The 16,564-nt window shown below is 51.2% G+C and overlaps 1 protein-coding gene across 46 annotated transcripts in view; it reads right to left on the minus strand.

Moving 5' to 3' along the window:
* Nucleotides 1–16,564, minus strand: part of MEGF11 (multiple EGF like domains 11) — a 391,182-nt gene that overhangs the window by 12,361 nt on the left and 362,257 nt on the right. For 16 of the 46 annotated variants that reach the window (XM_073996090.1, XM_073996089.1, XM_005559844.5 and 13 more), the window contains 7 exons: nt 14,941–15,087; nt 14,448–14,582; nt 10,084–10,212; nt 8,951–9,079; nt 8,273–8,401; nt 7,557–7,685; nt 5,829–6,065 (listed from right to left, as the gene is read on the minus strand). In XM_073996090.1, the coding sequence (XP_073852191.1) occupies nt 5,829–6,065; nt 7,557–7,685; nt 8,273–8,401; nt 8,951–9,079; nt 10,084–10,212; nt 14,448–14,582; nt 14,941–15,087 (1,035 nt within the window). Of the gene's footprint in view, nt 1–1,252; nt 1,355–1,961; nt 2,029–2,434; nt 2,483–4,172; nt 4,292–5,828; nt 6,066–7,556; nt 7,686–8,272; nt 8,402–8,950; nt 9,080–10,083; nt 10,213–14,447; nt 14,583–14,940; nt 15,088–16,564 lie in introns of all 46 variants that reach the window. The other 30 variants (XR_012415082.1, XM_065548079.2, XM_065548078.2 and 27 more) reach the window with 5 other exon arrangements.

Consider the following 16,564-nt stretch of genomic DNA (forward strand, 5'->3'; position numbering starts at 1 on the left):
CAGGCCCAAAGAGCAGCAGTGACTTGTCCAAAACCACACCGGCAAGTGAGAAACTGAGTTACAGTTACAGCCCACATCTCTCGAAGTATTCTCTCGCATTGGACACCAGCCTGCCTGGGTGTAAGACAAATGCCAGCGCATGGTGCTCTGGTTACACTAGTTGAAGAGAGAGATCTGTAAAGCAGGAGAAATCTGGCCTGGCTCAGAGGATGCTCCCTTGTGGAAAGAGATACAGGGTGGTGGTGGTGGGGCTGTGTGTGTGTATATGTTGGGGGAGTGGGAGAGATTATAGTTAGTGGGGTTATTAAATGCCCTGGATACTATCCAGGGGACCCACAGCTAAGAATACAGCCTCCTGAGTATAGGCCCAGGGTCCATGCAGCCCATGCCTGCTCAGTGGGCAGATGAATTCAGAACTTTCACCCTTCCTCGTGTTACTGGACCCAGGGACCTGCAGGGGTTGGTAGAGCAGCTCAGTTTCCTTAGAGTTCTAGGAGCCTGAGGTCAGGCCTAGAGTTGTCCAGTGTGCCAAGGCCCTGCCCCAGTGTGCCCCAGAGGAGCCACTTTGTAGGGAGGCCACATTCTCTGTTCATTCATTGTGCTTATTCCTATGATACCTTATGTAATTCCTACCCACATGTTCCCATCTCAGAGCTAACTTTCCAAGTCTCTTGTGTGTGTGTCTCCCAAGCCACCAGGTTTCAGCCCAGGCTGTACTCAGTACATGAGTACAGATGATGTTGGTTGATACATCCTACCCCAGCCTCTGCAGATCCCTGTTTGACAACCCTGCCCTGTGATCTGAGAAAGCTTGGCTTGGGCCACTGGGGTTTCTGGAGTCTCTGGGAAACATTGGACTTTATTAGCCAGAGAGCTAACTCCCTGTTATCCACTCTAGCAGGGCCCAAAGAACCCCAAAGATGTCACCATCCCCAAGTCATTTTTGAATGATGTTGGGTTGTATTTTGTGGCCTGTAGGGAGGGCAGTTTTGTTGTATCTTCTCCACCCTAAGTAGCCCGTTTGTCCACATCCACCATTCACTGTGGGAACAGAATGGGTGATGGGGAAGATCCAGACAGGTTTCCATCTTTAGATAGGGGATTGAGCTGGTAGACATGTTAGGAGGGAAGAGGGCTTAAAAGGGAGAGTTCTGGGACCATGGGGTGGAGGTCAAGGTGCAGGGATGGGGATTAGGGCAGGTGCTGGGTCTGGTCTGGCATGAGGGGGTGGAGGGTAGGGCTGGGGTCTGACCTGGTGAGTGTGGCTCAGCGGGGTGGCTGAGGTGTCTAAGTTCAATGTAGAAGTCCTCGGGCGGGTACCTGGCCTCCAGGGCACTGATCTGGAAATGGGAGTCTAGTGAGAGGAATGACAGGGAGGAGCCATTATTCCCAGGGCCCTGGTATGGCAGGGAAGAGGGTAGGAAGTACACAAGTGGGCCAGGGTCAGGGTGAGGCAGGCTGGGAGGACTTGGGGGCCTCTGTGTATAGCATCCAGAGGGGCTGGGGCCAGGGGCTCTGTTAGAGCCAAGGTCATCTGCCTTGTTTCCCCTCTCCCTCCCTCCCTCCGTTCCTTCCTCCCTCCCTCTGCAGGAATTAGTGCTCCTCCACCAGGGAGGAGGCAGGGGAAAGAAGCCCTTGAAAGGAGTGCCTTGGTAGGGCCTGGGTCGTCAGGCAGGGGTTCCTATCCAGATGGTGAGTGTCTTTTGCTTCCATCTAGATTCCCTACATCCTGGCCCTGGTTTTCTCCCTTGTGGTCCCTGGGTCATAGCAGGGACTTAGCCCTAATATAGTAATGGAAAGGGATTCTAGGGCTTCATCTGCTTGTGAGAGCCGAAATTTCTCCCTGGGGGAAACCATGTTCAGGACTCATAACCCTTTCCCTTCAAGCTGGGTCCCTCTCAATATGGAAGAAGAATAGGGTGGGACATGATGGTGGGGACCAGACTCAAACCACTACTGACCTAACACGTTCACATAGCTGTAGGGGGTCCAGCCTGCTGTGTCTCTGTCAAGGGACTTGTTACTGAGCTGTTTGGAGAGTAGGAGAGCCAGTTAATATATAGTGCCCCAGGTGCCCTTCCCCAATCTTCACTTTGCGTAGCTTCAGTGCACGCACCCTGTGATAATCCTGACCCACCTGGGTCCTAGGCCATTGAAAGAAAGGGCGAGCTAGGTGTTCCATGACAGGCCACCATGGTGTGGTTGATGCCAGTGGGAACAGAACATACCCCACCCCAGGTGTTGGGCTGAAGTTGTAGGGTTCCCAGGCCTCCTGGGGTAGCTTGAGCCAAGCTGGCCCTGATAGAGGAAGCAGATTAGCTGGGGGGTGGGGCTTAGCTTTAGGAGAGGGGCCTCTGGTGACGTCCCAGCTGCAACATGAGGCCATCTCCAGCACAGAGGGAAGTCTTGAGGCTGCCTGCAATGTCACTGTTACCTCTGCCACCTGATCTTGATTAGGGCTGAATGTGAGATTTTCCTTTTCCTGTGACCAAAGGAAAGCTTCAGAATAGAGTATCTTGAGGTTTATGTTGTCATCTTTCCTTTCTCTACATTTTCACAGCTGCCCTTCATATGAGGCAAGGATGGTTATCCTCATTTTACAGATGGCGACCTGAGTCCTGACTTGTGTGCTTTGCTTGTGAACACACAAGGAGTCAGTGACAAAGCTGTGTCTGGAACTCAGGTCTCAGCTCCCAGTGCCATGTCCTTTCCATGTCATCACAGCTGCCTGCCTCTGCTGCAGATGCCCTATCTGTTAGACTGAGGGGTCCTTAACCACATAGAGCCACTCTGGGCCCCTGGGTTGAGGTGACCCAGAGGGTCACCAAGTTGGCTACTCTGCAGTAATTCCAGCCCCTTACCAAAAGAGGGTGGAGGCTGAGAGTGGTCTTGGGGTGTTGGCTTGATAGTGGTTGCCCTTGAGGCTGTATATCTGTTACTGTTGCTGGACCAGGTCTGTAGGCCGATGGTCATTCTCCACGGGACAGGGAAGAAAGGACTCGTAGATCTCTAGGGCATAGCCCTGGACAGTGAAAGCCATGCTTTTGTCCCAGAATGGGTATTATGGGAAGCTAGGAATCCTGAAATTCCCACTCCCACCATGGCCCTGCTCCCCACTGTTCTGTGTCTGTGGGCATGGGCACAGGTGGGTATCCAGAGGTATGCAGCATGAGCCTCTCAGACCTGTCCTCAGGGACTGTTCATCCTCACTTCTTGTTTCCCGCTCTGCCTGGTGTGAGTCTGGGCACATTAAGGGAGCTCCCATATGTATTATCTACACATAGGTGCGGAGACATCCTTGCCCAAGGGCCTGTGAGTATAAGAGGACATCTTGCCAACAGCCAGGGTTATGCTGGAAGCTGTCAGGGAAGGTCCTGTCCAGAAGGGTGCACACCTACCATGAAGACCTACAGAACTCACTGTCCACAGAACACTGGCTGTGGCTGAAGTTTGGGTTCCACATCCCTTGTGTTGATTGAGATTGCAACAAATGGTTATGAGTGGGTACTGATGACATGGTTATGTTCACATTGTTAGGTAGTTATCTGAATAACAGTAGTTACTCTATAATATGCCAGTTGCACACCTTGTGTTGGTAGCATACTGCAGTGATTTGTGATAGGTGGTCTAGTTTTTTTCTTTTTTTTTTTTTTTTTTTTTTGAGATGGAGTCTTGCTCTGTCGTCAGGCTGGAGTGCAATGGCATGATTTCAGCTCACAGCAGCCTCCACTTCCTGGATTCAAGCAATCCTCCTGCCTCAGCCTCCCAAGTAGCTGGGAATACGGGCGTGAGCCACCACGCCTGGCCTACAAGGTGGTCTGGTGTTTTGATTACATGCTGACGTGGCAAAAGTGTCTACATGATTATAGGTGATAAAGCTAATACGTGATTACATGACTTGGTACCAGTTGGTTACAGGATGCAGGGGTATATGTTATAGTGAGTGATGCTGTGGGTTGGTTACACAGCACTTGGCTCCACATAACATGCTGGCTCCATTACATGCTTCACAGAGTGTTTACATGTACCATGGATCACAGGGTTGCTTTTAATGTATTGGCAGTCAGTTCTACATGGACCCTCCATGTGAGGGATGCAGTTCCTTCCTGGGCAGAGGTGAGGGTTAAATGAGAGGGCAGTGAGTGGGGGCTGGGGAATCAGGGGCCCGGTACCTTGGTGGGGCTGTTCCTGTCCAGAGTGCTGGCCTGGCTGGTGGCAGGCCCCCCACATGCCAGTGCGTGGTAGCTGGAATTGGAAAAGCAGTGGGCATGGCTGCTACTTTGAGACAAATCTGGGAAGAGAACAAGGTGCCACATACCATCATACCCCTGCCCCTGGTATGAGATACCCCCAGTACTAATGCTTGGGCTGGGAGCCTTGAGAGAGCCCGGCAAAGACAAACAGCCAAGTACCCCATCCCCCAAGCTTCCTGGCATCCACTACCCCTACCGAAATCTGGAGAGCCTGATTTGCTGCTTCCCTTATGCTGGTCCTCCCTGCAGCATGGCAGAATGCAGGATAGGCTCGCCAGTGCCAGGGCGGGGCACCATCAACTGGAGCCTGGATGGGGCATGTTGGCTTTGATAGCCTTACATGTTTCTGAGTCCCTATTTAGGGCTGGACTCCTGCTTCCTTCTAGGGTCACATCCTGGTAATGAGATCATAAAGAGAACCTCACTCCTCTTGACTCCGTTCTTCCCTCCTAAGGATTCCAGAACCTCTCCATAGGGCCAGGGAATACCAGAGGAATGGCATAGGAAACCCTAGCCAACCTTCTCAGTATAGTCATAGAAGAAAATCCCCAAATCTCCCGTGTGGGGGATGTCTGCTTGCTGTAGTGTGGCATGTAGACGAGGAGCTCCTTGAAGGCATGGTGTGCACTGGCCTGCCTCTGTCTACCCTGCAGTGCCTAGCATGAAGCTGGACATACAGAAGGCAATACTTAGCAGGAATGGGCTGAAGTGATTTGGGTTTTCTAAGCACAAGGTCCAGGAGGCTGCAGATGAGCCATGAGCCATGCGCCATGGAGCCACCTGGAGAGAGCTGTCACCTTGTGCCCACCCAGACGGGCCCAGCCTCGCATGGTCCATGACTATAGGGCAATTTCAGAGCATTTTGGCCTCTACTTTTTAGCCAAATATGAAGCAAAAAAACCTTTCTTATTTCCAAGGCAGCAGTCCAGGGTTCAGGGGAAAGGAAGGATATCGCCCAGCAGCCCCACCTTGACCCCACTCAGACTCCCAATTAAAATGCCTATTGGAGCTGTTAACCACATTCGTGGATGCACTGGGCTCTGGCACACTTGCCAGAGGGACATTGTTCAAACTTTCAGACCTCCCCCAAGTCAGGTAGTGTCCCCTTCCACTGTACTAATAGGGCCCTCTCTAACTGGGAACTGGGAAGGAGGGTTGTCCTGAGGCCTTCACCAGGGAAACAAATGGACAAGCTCTGGGCACTGGGCTCCAAGGTCTAGTCTCCTGAGGTGGTACAGGCATCAGGTTGGGGAGACGGTCCCCTGGAGAGCTTAGGAAAGTGACTGGTTAGTGTGGGTGACCCTGAGGCCGAAAGCTGGTGGGAAGGATAGGGAAGCTCTGGGAAAATGGGAGGAGGCTCCCAACCATAGCTGCTCAGAGCTAGGGACTCAGGAAACAATTTCCTCTTGGAACCCCAGATACCTTTTCTAGGTAGGCTCCTGCTCCCCATCCCCACTGTCACTCTAGGGGAGACTGAGCTACATCCAGCCATAGCAGTCAACCCTACAGGTACAGCCATTCCTGGGGTGTGTGTGTGGAGGGGAAGAGGAGGAAGGACAGGAGCATGGCCCTTACCTGAGAGGGAGTAGTCGGTGCTGGTCATCCTCATGGCAGGTGTGTAGGAGACGCGGGGAGCCAGGTCTCGGCCCTTCTCTTTCTGCCGCCGCCGATGCCAGGCAAATAGGCCCAGCAGCACCACAATGAGGAATAACAGGAGCATGATGCCTGTGACAGCACCCACCGAGTGCCGCTCTGCACCCAGTGCTGGGCTGATCTTGGTGTAGGGATTCAGCTCCTCCATCATGAGGGCAGCTGCGGGCAGAGGGAGGGCCTGAGCCTGGGGCTGGCCTGCTTGCACTTCAGGTCTCCTGGGCCCGGGCTCAGATGCCCGTAACCCCTCTAATGTTAGGAGACCTGGTTCTGGCCTTGGCCTGATTTCCTCAGTCTCTACGTGACTACCCCCAGCCCTCACTGTGCCTTCGTCCCTAAAGGGGTGGGAGTCCCAGGGTCATGACAAGGAGCAGTTGTGACTGTGGATGTGAAACAATAATAAATATTATTTTACTGTGTTCCAAAAATGAGTTAACAGATATTAATTTATTTACTCTTCAGCAGCCCTATGAAGGGATTAGTATTTTCCTTTCACAGATGAAAAAACCAATTTTACCAAAGGTTAGGTAATGTGCCCAAGATTACATAACCTGTAATTGGTGGAGTCAGGAGAAATTGAACACAGCTCCTCTCCCTGCTTCCTAATTGTGTGGCTCAGAGTCCCTGGTTTGCTCGTTTGTAACACGGGGACAATAGCCCCACCCTCCCCAGTCATTGTGAGCACCAAATGATAGACTGGCAAGGAAAGTTCTAAGTACTGTGCTATTATTTCCAGGTTTACTGCCCGCAGGACCCCTCTTGGTGATGTATGTGAGGGCTGCCCCTGCCTTCCATGCTGATGCTTAGTCTAGGGGGCTGTCCTGCCAGGCCCGCAGTGTCTGGACTTCTTGACTGTTGGCTACTGGCTGAACTGAGCTGGCCAACATCACTAGGGAGGTAAATGTGCTGCATTATCGTTCTCAGTGATTTATCCTCAGAATGCAACGGAAATCTGTCTTTTGGCTCCTTTTCTGTAATGTGGATAATTGAGAGTCCATTTTCATCCCCCATGTAGAACCAACATGTTTGTAGCACATTATATAACAAAGCCAGCATTTATTGGAGTGTTCACTTATGGGCCAGGCACCATGCTGAGTCCTTTACTCATACTGTCTCAACTTGATTCTCACAGCCTGACCTTGGGACTCCATCCCCTTTAGGCCCTATGAGGTGTTGTCTGACTGTAGGGCTAGAGCCCAGGTTGAGCCCCTTTGGGCTCCTCAGCCTTCAGAGTAACCTTGTGTTATGGGGGAAGACGATTAATCTACTCTTCCCACTTTGCACGTGGAGTAACAGGCCTAGCAAAATCAAATAACCTACCCAAGGACACCTAGCAGGTAAGGCAGAACTAGAACTTGGCAGATATTCTAACTTGGTCTGGTGACCTTTCCATAGTACTAGCTTGTGGCTACCCTTGCTTGGCTCATGGGAAACTTGCCAAGGGCAAGCCTGGGGAGGCTGTGACTGAGAGACTGCCTGCTCCTTATGCCTCTCCAGCTCTTGGAGCCTCTGCAGCCCACCCTATTCCTGCTGTCCTCACAAATGTGAATAAAGGGAGGTGTCATCAAATCCAGCTGTTCCAGTTGGAATCTCCCTAGAGCCTCCATAGGGCCCTTTCCACAGAGCCCAGGGGCTCTGCCACCTGTGTATTACCTTGGTCACACCTGATTCCTTTGAAGCCAGGGCTGCAGTAACAGGTGCCGGTGACATGGTCACAGGTGGAGTTGTTCATGCACTCACATAGCTGCTGACACCCATAGCCAAAGGTTCCTGGAGCACATCCTGTGTGGCACAAAGAGTTAGGGTAGAGGACCCACTCACTCTCCACCCCTCCCATTCCATGTGTAGACAGCTATGGCAATAAGCCTGTTCTGCCTCCCACCGAGTGAAGCCTATTCCCTTAGCTCCTGTTGTGCTTTGGCTAGATACTTGGGGGTGGACAGAGCATTTATAGCACTGAGTGGGGGACACAGGGACAGAGGAGGAGAGAGCAGGGCCCACTCACCCCTACTTCCTCCTCATGCAACACATTTCAGCAGTATCTTCCACCTGCCAGGCCCTAATCTGAGTGCCATAGGGACTTTAAAGAATAATAAAAAAAGATCTGCCTCCCACTATTCTCTCATTACCTGCTATGACCTCTGCCCTGCCCTAAATGCCCCCCATCTCCTCCCAACTGACGGGAGAAATTCTTCAAACAATAATGTAGGCATGACATTCCTCAGCAGTTTTCCTTGGAAGTTGCCCCCAAAGTCAAGGGACCAAGGGGTACAGAGCCCTGAGTGAGTGGACCTTGAAGCGGGAGGCATCCTCTGCAGGAGGCTGGAGCCCAGCAGCATCACCCAGGATCAGGGGTCAGGACAGCTTACTCTGCTCACAGTGTTGCCCGGTGAAGCCTGTGCGGCAGGTGCACTTGCCACTGATGTGGTCACAGCTGGCGCCATTCTGACACTGGCATACACGCCCACAGTCCTTCCCAAAAAATGCTGCTGGGCAGCCTAGAGAAACAGGATTTCCAGTGATGAGAGTTGCTGCTGGGTGAGGATAAGGGGTGCAGCGGGAACCAGACCTGTCTTCTGTCTCTTTTTTTGCTGAGCATGGGATGAAGACTAGTGAGGCCCTGCACCAGAGCTGTCTTCCTGCTCAGGATCTTCATGCTGAAGGGGCAGGGGCTAGATGATCTTTGCCTTTTCAAGACAGAGGGGATGTGGAACCACAGGCCAGGCTAGGGTCTCCTTCCTGTGTGGCCACAGGCTGCTCCTCCCCACTCTGGGCCACACTGTCCAAGGAGGGTCTGGTCTTGGTGATTGCTGGGGTACCTTGCAGCCCCGACCTTCCAGGACTTTGGGCTTGTCAGTCCCCTGAATCCAGTCAGGTCTGGAGCTGCCCCTGCAGAGCTCCTCAGTTCTCATGGGGGCAGGAGTCAGGTACTAATCCTGGGGCCGCCTTCCTTCTTCCCTCCCTACTGGTCTGGACAATGCCGACACTGGCCAGTAGGCCGCAGCATGGGATTCTAAGTGGCTGGGAGGCCAGGAGGTGGGGCTTACGCTGTGTGCAGAAGAGTCCAGTCCAGCCAGGGGTGCAGTGGCAGGCCCCGTCCTCGGCGCTGCAGCTCGCCCCGTTGTGGCAGCTGCATGTGTGGAAGCAGGCAGGGCCCCAGAACCCGGGTGGGCAAGCTGGGATGTGGGTGAAATGCAGAGGGTGAGGGGAAGGCAGAGAGGGGCAGATGGAGAGGGAGAAGAAGGGGGAGTACACGTCAGAGCCAAGATGCCAGGATGGACCTGGCTGACATTTCCTGGCTTTCAGTGGCTTCACACATTGTTCCCAGAATTCCTGCACTTACCTCTTGGCTTAGTTACCCAAGATTCCCATTAAGCCCAGATTCTCTACCCACTCTCCAAGTGTTTGATGCTGACTCAGCAGGGCTCTGAGGGCCCCTGAGCCTCCCCTCTCAGGGGACTGATTTGGAGCATGCGGGTAAACACTGTGGTTTGCCACGTATGTACTGTGTGTGCTTCCCCACGAGAATGGGGACTTTCCTAGGGCAGGAGCTCTCTCCTCTCAGTTGGTGAGCTCCTGACAGCGGAGCCTATGTCTCCTCATCAGAATGGAAATTCCCTCAGCCATCTAACTAGGACCTCCCGGAGGGTACTGGCTAGGTCTCACCCATCAGACAAGGAGCTCCACAGGGTCTCTGTCCTTAGTTTGGGGGCTTCTGGAGAGAGGCTGTTCCCTTCACATCAGATTGGTGCGCTTTACATGAACAGCCTCTAGGACATCATTCACATGGGCCACCCAGAGGGCACCGTACTCTCCTGAAGTGGCTGCCCTGGCCTCATCTCACTTCCCTACTCCCAAACTCAAGCATGCCGTTGCCCCTCCTCTTCCCCATCCAAACTCAGGGGCTACTCCTTGCCCAGGTGCTAATGGAGTATTGAGCCTCAGAATTCATAGCATTAATGGTACTATCAACAATATCAATACCTTTGATACCAGTTAATACCAATGATCAATTCTAATAATCCATCATGTTAGCTATAGAGCTATAGAGCTCGTTCCTACATGCAGAAGATTTCATCCCTCGAAGTGGAGGCACCAGGACAGAGAGGTTTTGGGCAAGAAAGGGAGAATTTTTGGGCCTGACTCCAGGTAAGGGCATTCCCAGGTAGTAGCAACTTACCCTGTGAGCAGTCCTTGCCAATCCATCCAGGAAAGCACTGACAGGAGCCATCGATAGGGCTGCAGGTCCCATTGTTGGCACAGGAGCAAAGCTGGGCACAGTCCTGCCCAAAGTGTCCTCCAGCACACACTGTGGGCACAGGGCAGCCTGGCACCCATCCTCCCACCTGTGTTCCTCTGACCTCCACCCACAGCCTCATCCCTAGAAGTTCCCAAGCCACAGCCACGATCACCCAGGGGTCATGGATCTGGATGGAAACCGTGCCCACCTTGGTACCCTCGTCACCCTTCTCCATTTGCACATAAATGAGTTGCCCCTCTCATGCCTACAGCTGCATTCTTCAGAAGGCTCTATTATGATTGCCTTTAAGAACAGCCTGAGGCCCATGGAGGTAGAATCACCTGACTTAGGCCTCACAGATAAGAAGTGGGAGGCTGAGCACTATACTTCTAGACTCACAGTCCAGTGCTCCCTGTGCTGTTCCACAGCCTTCTGCTTCCATTACTACTTTCACCAACATCACAGATTCCACAACCACAAGGGTAGAGAATGTGTACAGCTGGACAGAGAGGGATAAATGCTGTGTGGCAGGCCTGCCTGCGGTTTGACTGTTAAAGGACCAGCCCTGAGTGTCTGTCCCTGCCCGCCTCTTTCCTCTGACCTGTTGCTCAAGCCTCTCAGCTCAGCATCCTCCTCAGAAAAGCCCTCCTGAGTTCAGAAGGCCCTCTCCACCACTGGTATTTCCAATTTGAGTCACTTGGAGGATTTTGGTCGCAGACTTTCCTGGAGGAGTCACTCCTTTGTCCCTGGAGGAAGAGCTGGTTTCCTCAGTCAGGCTGCAAAGCTCTTTTAGGACTAGGCTTGAGTATTCGTTGAGCACTTAACCTTTTATTTCCCCTTGCAATTCATGCCCCACCTGCTTCCTACAGCTGGAGCTCTCTAAAGCACAGCTTTCTTCATGGCACTCCTATGTCCTGCTCAGAGAGCCTCAGTGGGTTCCCATTGCCACAAAATAAAGTCGATCCTGGAGAGCAGCACAGAGGATGATGGGAATGTGTTGATTCTTGAAGATACATGACTTCCCCAGGGCCCAGGTCTCTCACATCTTGGGCTGAAACCCTCTGCTTTACACCACACTGCCTCATATTGGTAGTTCTTCCCCAGCCAGACTGTGGGCCACTAGTGGCTAGGATCTGCATCTACTCAGTGCCTCTCCTGGACATGATGTGGTAGTTGAGACAAATAATAAAGGCAGTACGGTGGACCAGACTCTCCAGTCCAAAGCCTTGAATTTAGGTCCAAGTTTTCTTTATGTATTCAACAAACATATACATGACACTTAAATGCACCAGACACTGTTCAATGTGCTTCACAAATACAGGCATACCTCAGAGATGTGGGTTTGGTTCTAGATCACTGCAAGTGAATATTGCAATAAAGCAAGTCACAAATGTTTTGGTTTCCCAGAGCATACAAAAGTTATGTTTACATTGTACTGTACTCTATTAAGTGTGCAATAGCTTTATGTCTAAACAATGTACATGCCTTGATTAAAAAACACTTTATTGCAAAAAAAAATGCTGACACAGACACAAAGTGTACACATAGTGTTGGAAACATGGCACTGACAGGCTTGCTTAAGGCAGGGTTGCCACAAACCTTTGGTTTTTTGTTTCAAGACAGAGTCTCACTACGTTGCCCAGGCTGGAGTGCAGTGGTGCAATCTTGGCTCACTGCAACCTCTTCCTCCCAGGTTCAAGCGATTCTCCTGCCTCAGCCTCCCCAGGAGCTGGGATTATGGGCACGCGCCACCACGTCCGGCTAATTTTTGTATTTTTAGTAGAGACACGGTTTCACCATGTTGGCCAGGCTGGTCTTGAACTCCTGACCTCAAGGAGTCCACCCACCTTGGCCTCCCAAAGTGCTGGGATTACAGATGTGAACCACTGCACCCAGCCAAACCTTTAATTTGTAAAAAACAAGAAGATGCAGTTTCTGTGAAGCACAATAAAACAAGGTATGCCTGTATTTAGTTCACTTAATCTTGGAATACTCTTATTATGTAGTCTCATTATTATGCCCTATCATTAACTCTGCTTTATAGATGAGAAACTGAGGCAGGTTAAGTAACTTGCCCAAGGTCACACAACTAGGAAGTTGTACCGCTTGCTGGCTAAGTACTTTTGAGCAAACCACAACACCTGTCCTAGTCTGTGTTTCCTCATCTTTGAGGTGGGAATGGGAGCCCTCACCGACTGTCCTAGGGCCATGGTTAGTAGCTGTGGCAGGCTGGCTGATTTGGGGCCCTGTGCTTCCCCTGGCAGAAACCTTAGTTCCCTTCCAGGAAGTTCTGTTGCCAAGAGGGTGACATGCATCTCACCTGTTTGCAGCTCAAGCTCCAGCTTTTTGAAAAGCAGGCTGCCCAGCCTCTTTCCTACCTCTGGGAGGTACTTGATTTGGGGAACCCAACCCCAAGTCCTGGCCCTCTGTGGGGAGTAGGGTGTCAGTGCTGCTCCCCCTACCCTACCTGCAAAACGAACTCTGAGCTTCTCTAAGAAGACAGTCTTATCTTTGAAGTCTTTCTCACATATATGAGGCCAAGAAATTTACCCACAGAACTGCTAATAAGATCAATCTGATCCATTAATTGGTTGACTTCTTAGCTGAATCAAGAGTAAGGCAAAGAGAGGGGCAGTGGACAGAAGGGGGGCTGGTGAAAAGAAAACATCTGGTTAGATTTAATCTATGTTTAATGATTCTGCATAAGCAGTGTCTATAATTTGTAACTCGCTGGAAAGCCAGTCATTAGAAAGTGTCAGTTCAATTTTTTACAAGGTTTGAGACTTAACCAGGGCAGTTGCCATTAATAGCAAACTCTATTAGATCTATATGTGGGAAATACTCATTAGGCCAGTGGGCGATAAATCAGACAACGCAGCATCTGAGAGTTACTCCTCGGGCTGCATGGGTCCTAATTTAGACCTAGACTATCTGTATTGATGGCCGAGTCTCCTATGTTTAATAAGTAAACTTCGACATGTCAGGTTATGATTAAACCATCCTAGGAGGGCTGCAAGTAAATGAAGCTGTCACATATGTTTCCCTGGGGCTCAAACTTCTCAGGACCTCAAAGCATCATGTAGTAAACTTTCTACTCAAACATATTAACAGCCCACACACTTGCAAAAATAGCCCAGCTCAGTAGTGATTATTCATCAAAAGAATGGGTTCCCCTGGGAGGTAGTGAGTGCTCAGTCAACAGAAGTATTTAAGCAGAGTCCAGATGAGATTTCTTGCATAGATGACCTTGAAGTTGCTTTTAGTCCTAAGTTTAACAGAGTGCAAGTTCTGTAACCTTGTGTTCAAACCTGTTCTGAAGGCCTCAGCCTACCTTCTAACCCCCATTGCCCACCCCCAGCTACCATATCCATCAGCTGTTCCCTGTAGCATGCCCATGTCTCTATGCTTTGCCTAAGCTGCTTCCTCTACACAGAATGCTTTTCTTCCTTTTCCACCTTTCAAGCTAAGGCCCAGCTGAAGTCCTGCATGGTCCATGGAGCCTTCCCCCAAATCTATACTGTCTCGTCCTAAGAAAGCCAGGGATGGCAATAGGCAATGATGTGTGGAGGCAGCTCCCACCTTCTCACTGGTTGTTCAATATTTGGGAATTTTGTGAATGATGTTAAATCATTGGTACCTTGAAATCAGCCATGGTAGGAATATTTATATTTTTAAAATCTGCAGATGTTACAGATCAGGGTTTTTCCCCCACACAGAACTGGCAGGGCAGAACACCAATGCAAATAAGCTTTATATTGCTTTTCAACTCCTGCTGAGTGGTAGCAGTTCTTGGAGTTGGTATTGTGAAGAATTCTGAGGTCAAATCAGGAAAGCATGTGGGGAGGGATTAGGGATGGTGGCCTGAATATGACAGGGAGAAGGGCTTGGAAGTTGCCATCTCCAGCCCAAGCCAGAGCCAACTCCTCTGCACCCCCACAGCATTCTCTGCCCTTTACCTTTGGCACTCGGCACAGACCACATGGTGCCACTTCTGATGTAGATCTCCTCTATGCTTATGTCACTTTTCATCCCTTTAGCATGCATATTGGAATCAGAATTTGTTTCTGCCACTTGCTAGCTACGAAATCACAGATAAAGCATTTCACCTCTGAGCCTGTTAACTGCGTTAGGGCCTTTGTCTCATGCCATGTGGGGCAGTTCTCATAAAGGCAGCCCAAGTCCTGAAGAGGGAAGGAGCTACCTTTACAGAGTATGATGAAAATCCCTAAGCCCTTCCTTCCCTGCCACTTTCCTTCCAGAACCTCTCACCTCCCTGCCCTGTACCATCCTACTGGAGACAGTACCTTGGTTGCAGAGAGCTCCAGAGAATCCTGGAAGGCACTCACAGATGCCGCTGACATGGTGGCAGGGCCCGCTGCTGTGCACACAGAGGGGGCATGGCTGGGCGCAGCTGTGGCCGTAGAACCCAGGGGCACAGACTGAGGGTAAAGGGAAGATGGTGGTCAGCAGCCCAATAGACCCCAGCCAGCCTAGCTACCCTTCCTGTTCCACACTTCTCAAAAACATAGGGAGACCTGCATCCTTCCCGCATCTTGGAGGGTGCATCCCTTTCTGCAGAGAAGAGCTGTGGTGTGGCCCTGTTTCCACTGAGTAGCTGGGCTGGGCCCCAAACCTGGGGACAGAGCAGCCAGTGCAGAGAGAGAGGAGACTAGAGGGAAGGAAGAGATGGGGGCTGATTTAAGAGCCCAGCCTCTGTCAGGCCAGGGCTAGTTCTAGTTGGGAGGGCTAGGGAGGATGAGCCCTCTGAATTTTTCGGGGTCAGGGGATCAGCCTTACTTCTCTGGCATAAGGGTCCTCGGAAGCCAGGGGCACACTCGCAGCTCCCATCCTCTGGGGAGCAGGAGCCTCCATTCTCACAGCTGCAGGAGACAGAGCAGTTGGGGCCCCAGCGGCCAGATGGACACGTGCTGTCACAGCGGATGCCTGTGGGCCAGAGGCAGACTCAGGTTAGTGGTAAGAGAGGTGAGGGCAGAGGGAAAAATGGAGGGAAGGGGGACAGTGCAGTATGAAGAGGTGGAGGCAGCATAGTGCATCCAGGAATGTAGAGGAGAAACTCAGCTGAGGCTTGGCTGGTCATGGAGGATTTTCAGGAAGAAGTGATGTCCAGAGTTTAAAAGTCAAGGAGGAATTGACCAAGCAAATGAAATTGTATGTACAAAGAGCAGGAGGCAGGAGAAAGAATCATGTCTTGAAAGAAATTGCAAATAGTGAGTGTGGTTGAACCACAAAGTGCAAAATGGGGTACGGCAAGAGATGAGATTGTGGGAGTAAGAAGGGACCAGATCACAAGGGCCTCTTCTGTATGGCATTCAAGAACAGGACCAGGAGAAACCAACTATGGGCAAGTAAGTGCCAGCTGGGAGTGAGCCATATGCCCACGCACATTAGCCCAGGAGCTACTGGTGCTGCTGGGTCCCTGCCAGCCCACCCAGGGAGGGGCTCAGAGAGTAGGTGGGGTCTCTGCAGATTCTTCTGACCAGACTCCTCAGCGCAGTATGTGTATCATTCATGCACACGTACAATAGAAACCAGTGCTTTGCAAAAATTACATTTACTGTCACTATGTATGATGGACTCTGATGTTTTCTCTGTACTATGATGTATTCTATTTCAGTTTTTAAAATGCCAGTTGTAACCCAACAATTTGATTTAGTGAACCTCAGTTTGACAGTGGCCTATGGGGGAATGGATGGAATTTCTCAATAAGAAAAAGGAACAAAGTCTATAATAGTTTTTTTGGGCTCAGGTAGAGGAAATGTGTGTTAGGTTCCCTACAGCCTGAAGGCGAAGAAGGAATTTTAAAAGGCTGGATGCCCCAACTCTGGGGTAGGTTTTCTTCCCAGGCAGAAAGGCTTCCATTCTGACATGCATTAGAGAAATGGAACATATGAGCCCAGGAGATTGGCTTGGCTTCAGAAGGTGAGTATCAGAGGCTCAGAGAGGGGCAGAATTAGTTGAAAAATCATGTCTAACTTGTTATAAGGACAGCGATTGTGGGAAAGAGAAAGAAAGAGGAGAAAGACACTTGTGCCCAGTGAACAGAGCCAGCCCTAGCAGCAGCATGAGAGCAGTGGGACCAATTTGGAGGCAGACTGGAATTGTACAAGCCCACCTGGGCTGTCGAGGAGAGGGGAGGGAGGGTGGAACCACTGGAGAGGGGAGAGGGAGGGGCATGCAACAGGCTTTACTCATCCTCCTGTTCCTCAGTCTAGCCCAGCATCTGCGCTCCCTCCCTGTAGTGTCTCAGTTTTGCAGTAGGGTAGAGGCTTCAGATGCCACTCTCTGGGAGATGGTTGCAGGTGGGTAGGTGGGGGGTGGGCGGGGGGGCAAGTGGTTTCCTCCCCAGGGAATGGGATCTGGCAGCCATATTTTACCCATTGACAGGGGTCTCTCCCAGTGG

Source organism: Macaca fascicularis, chromosome 7 (assembly GCF_037993035.2).
Source record: "Macaca fascicularis isolate 582-1 chromosome 7, T2T-MFA8v1.1".
NCBI classification, from domain to species: domain Eukaryota; kingdom Metazoa; phylum Chordata; class Mammalia; order Primates; family Cercopithecidae; genus Macaca; species Macaca fascicularis.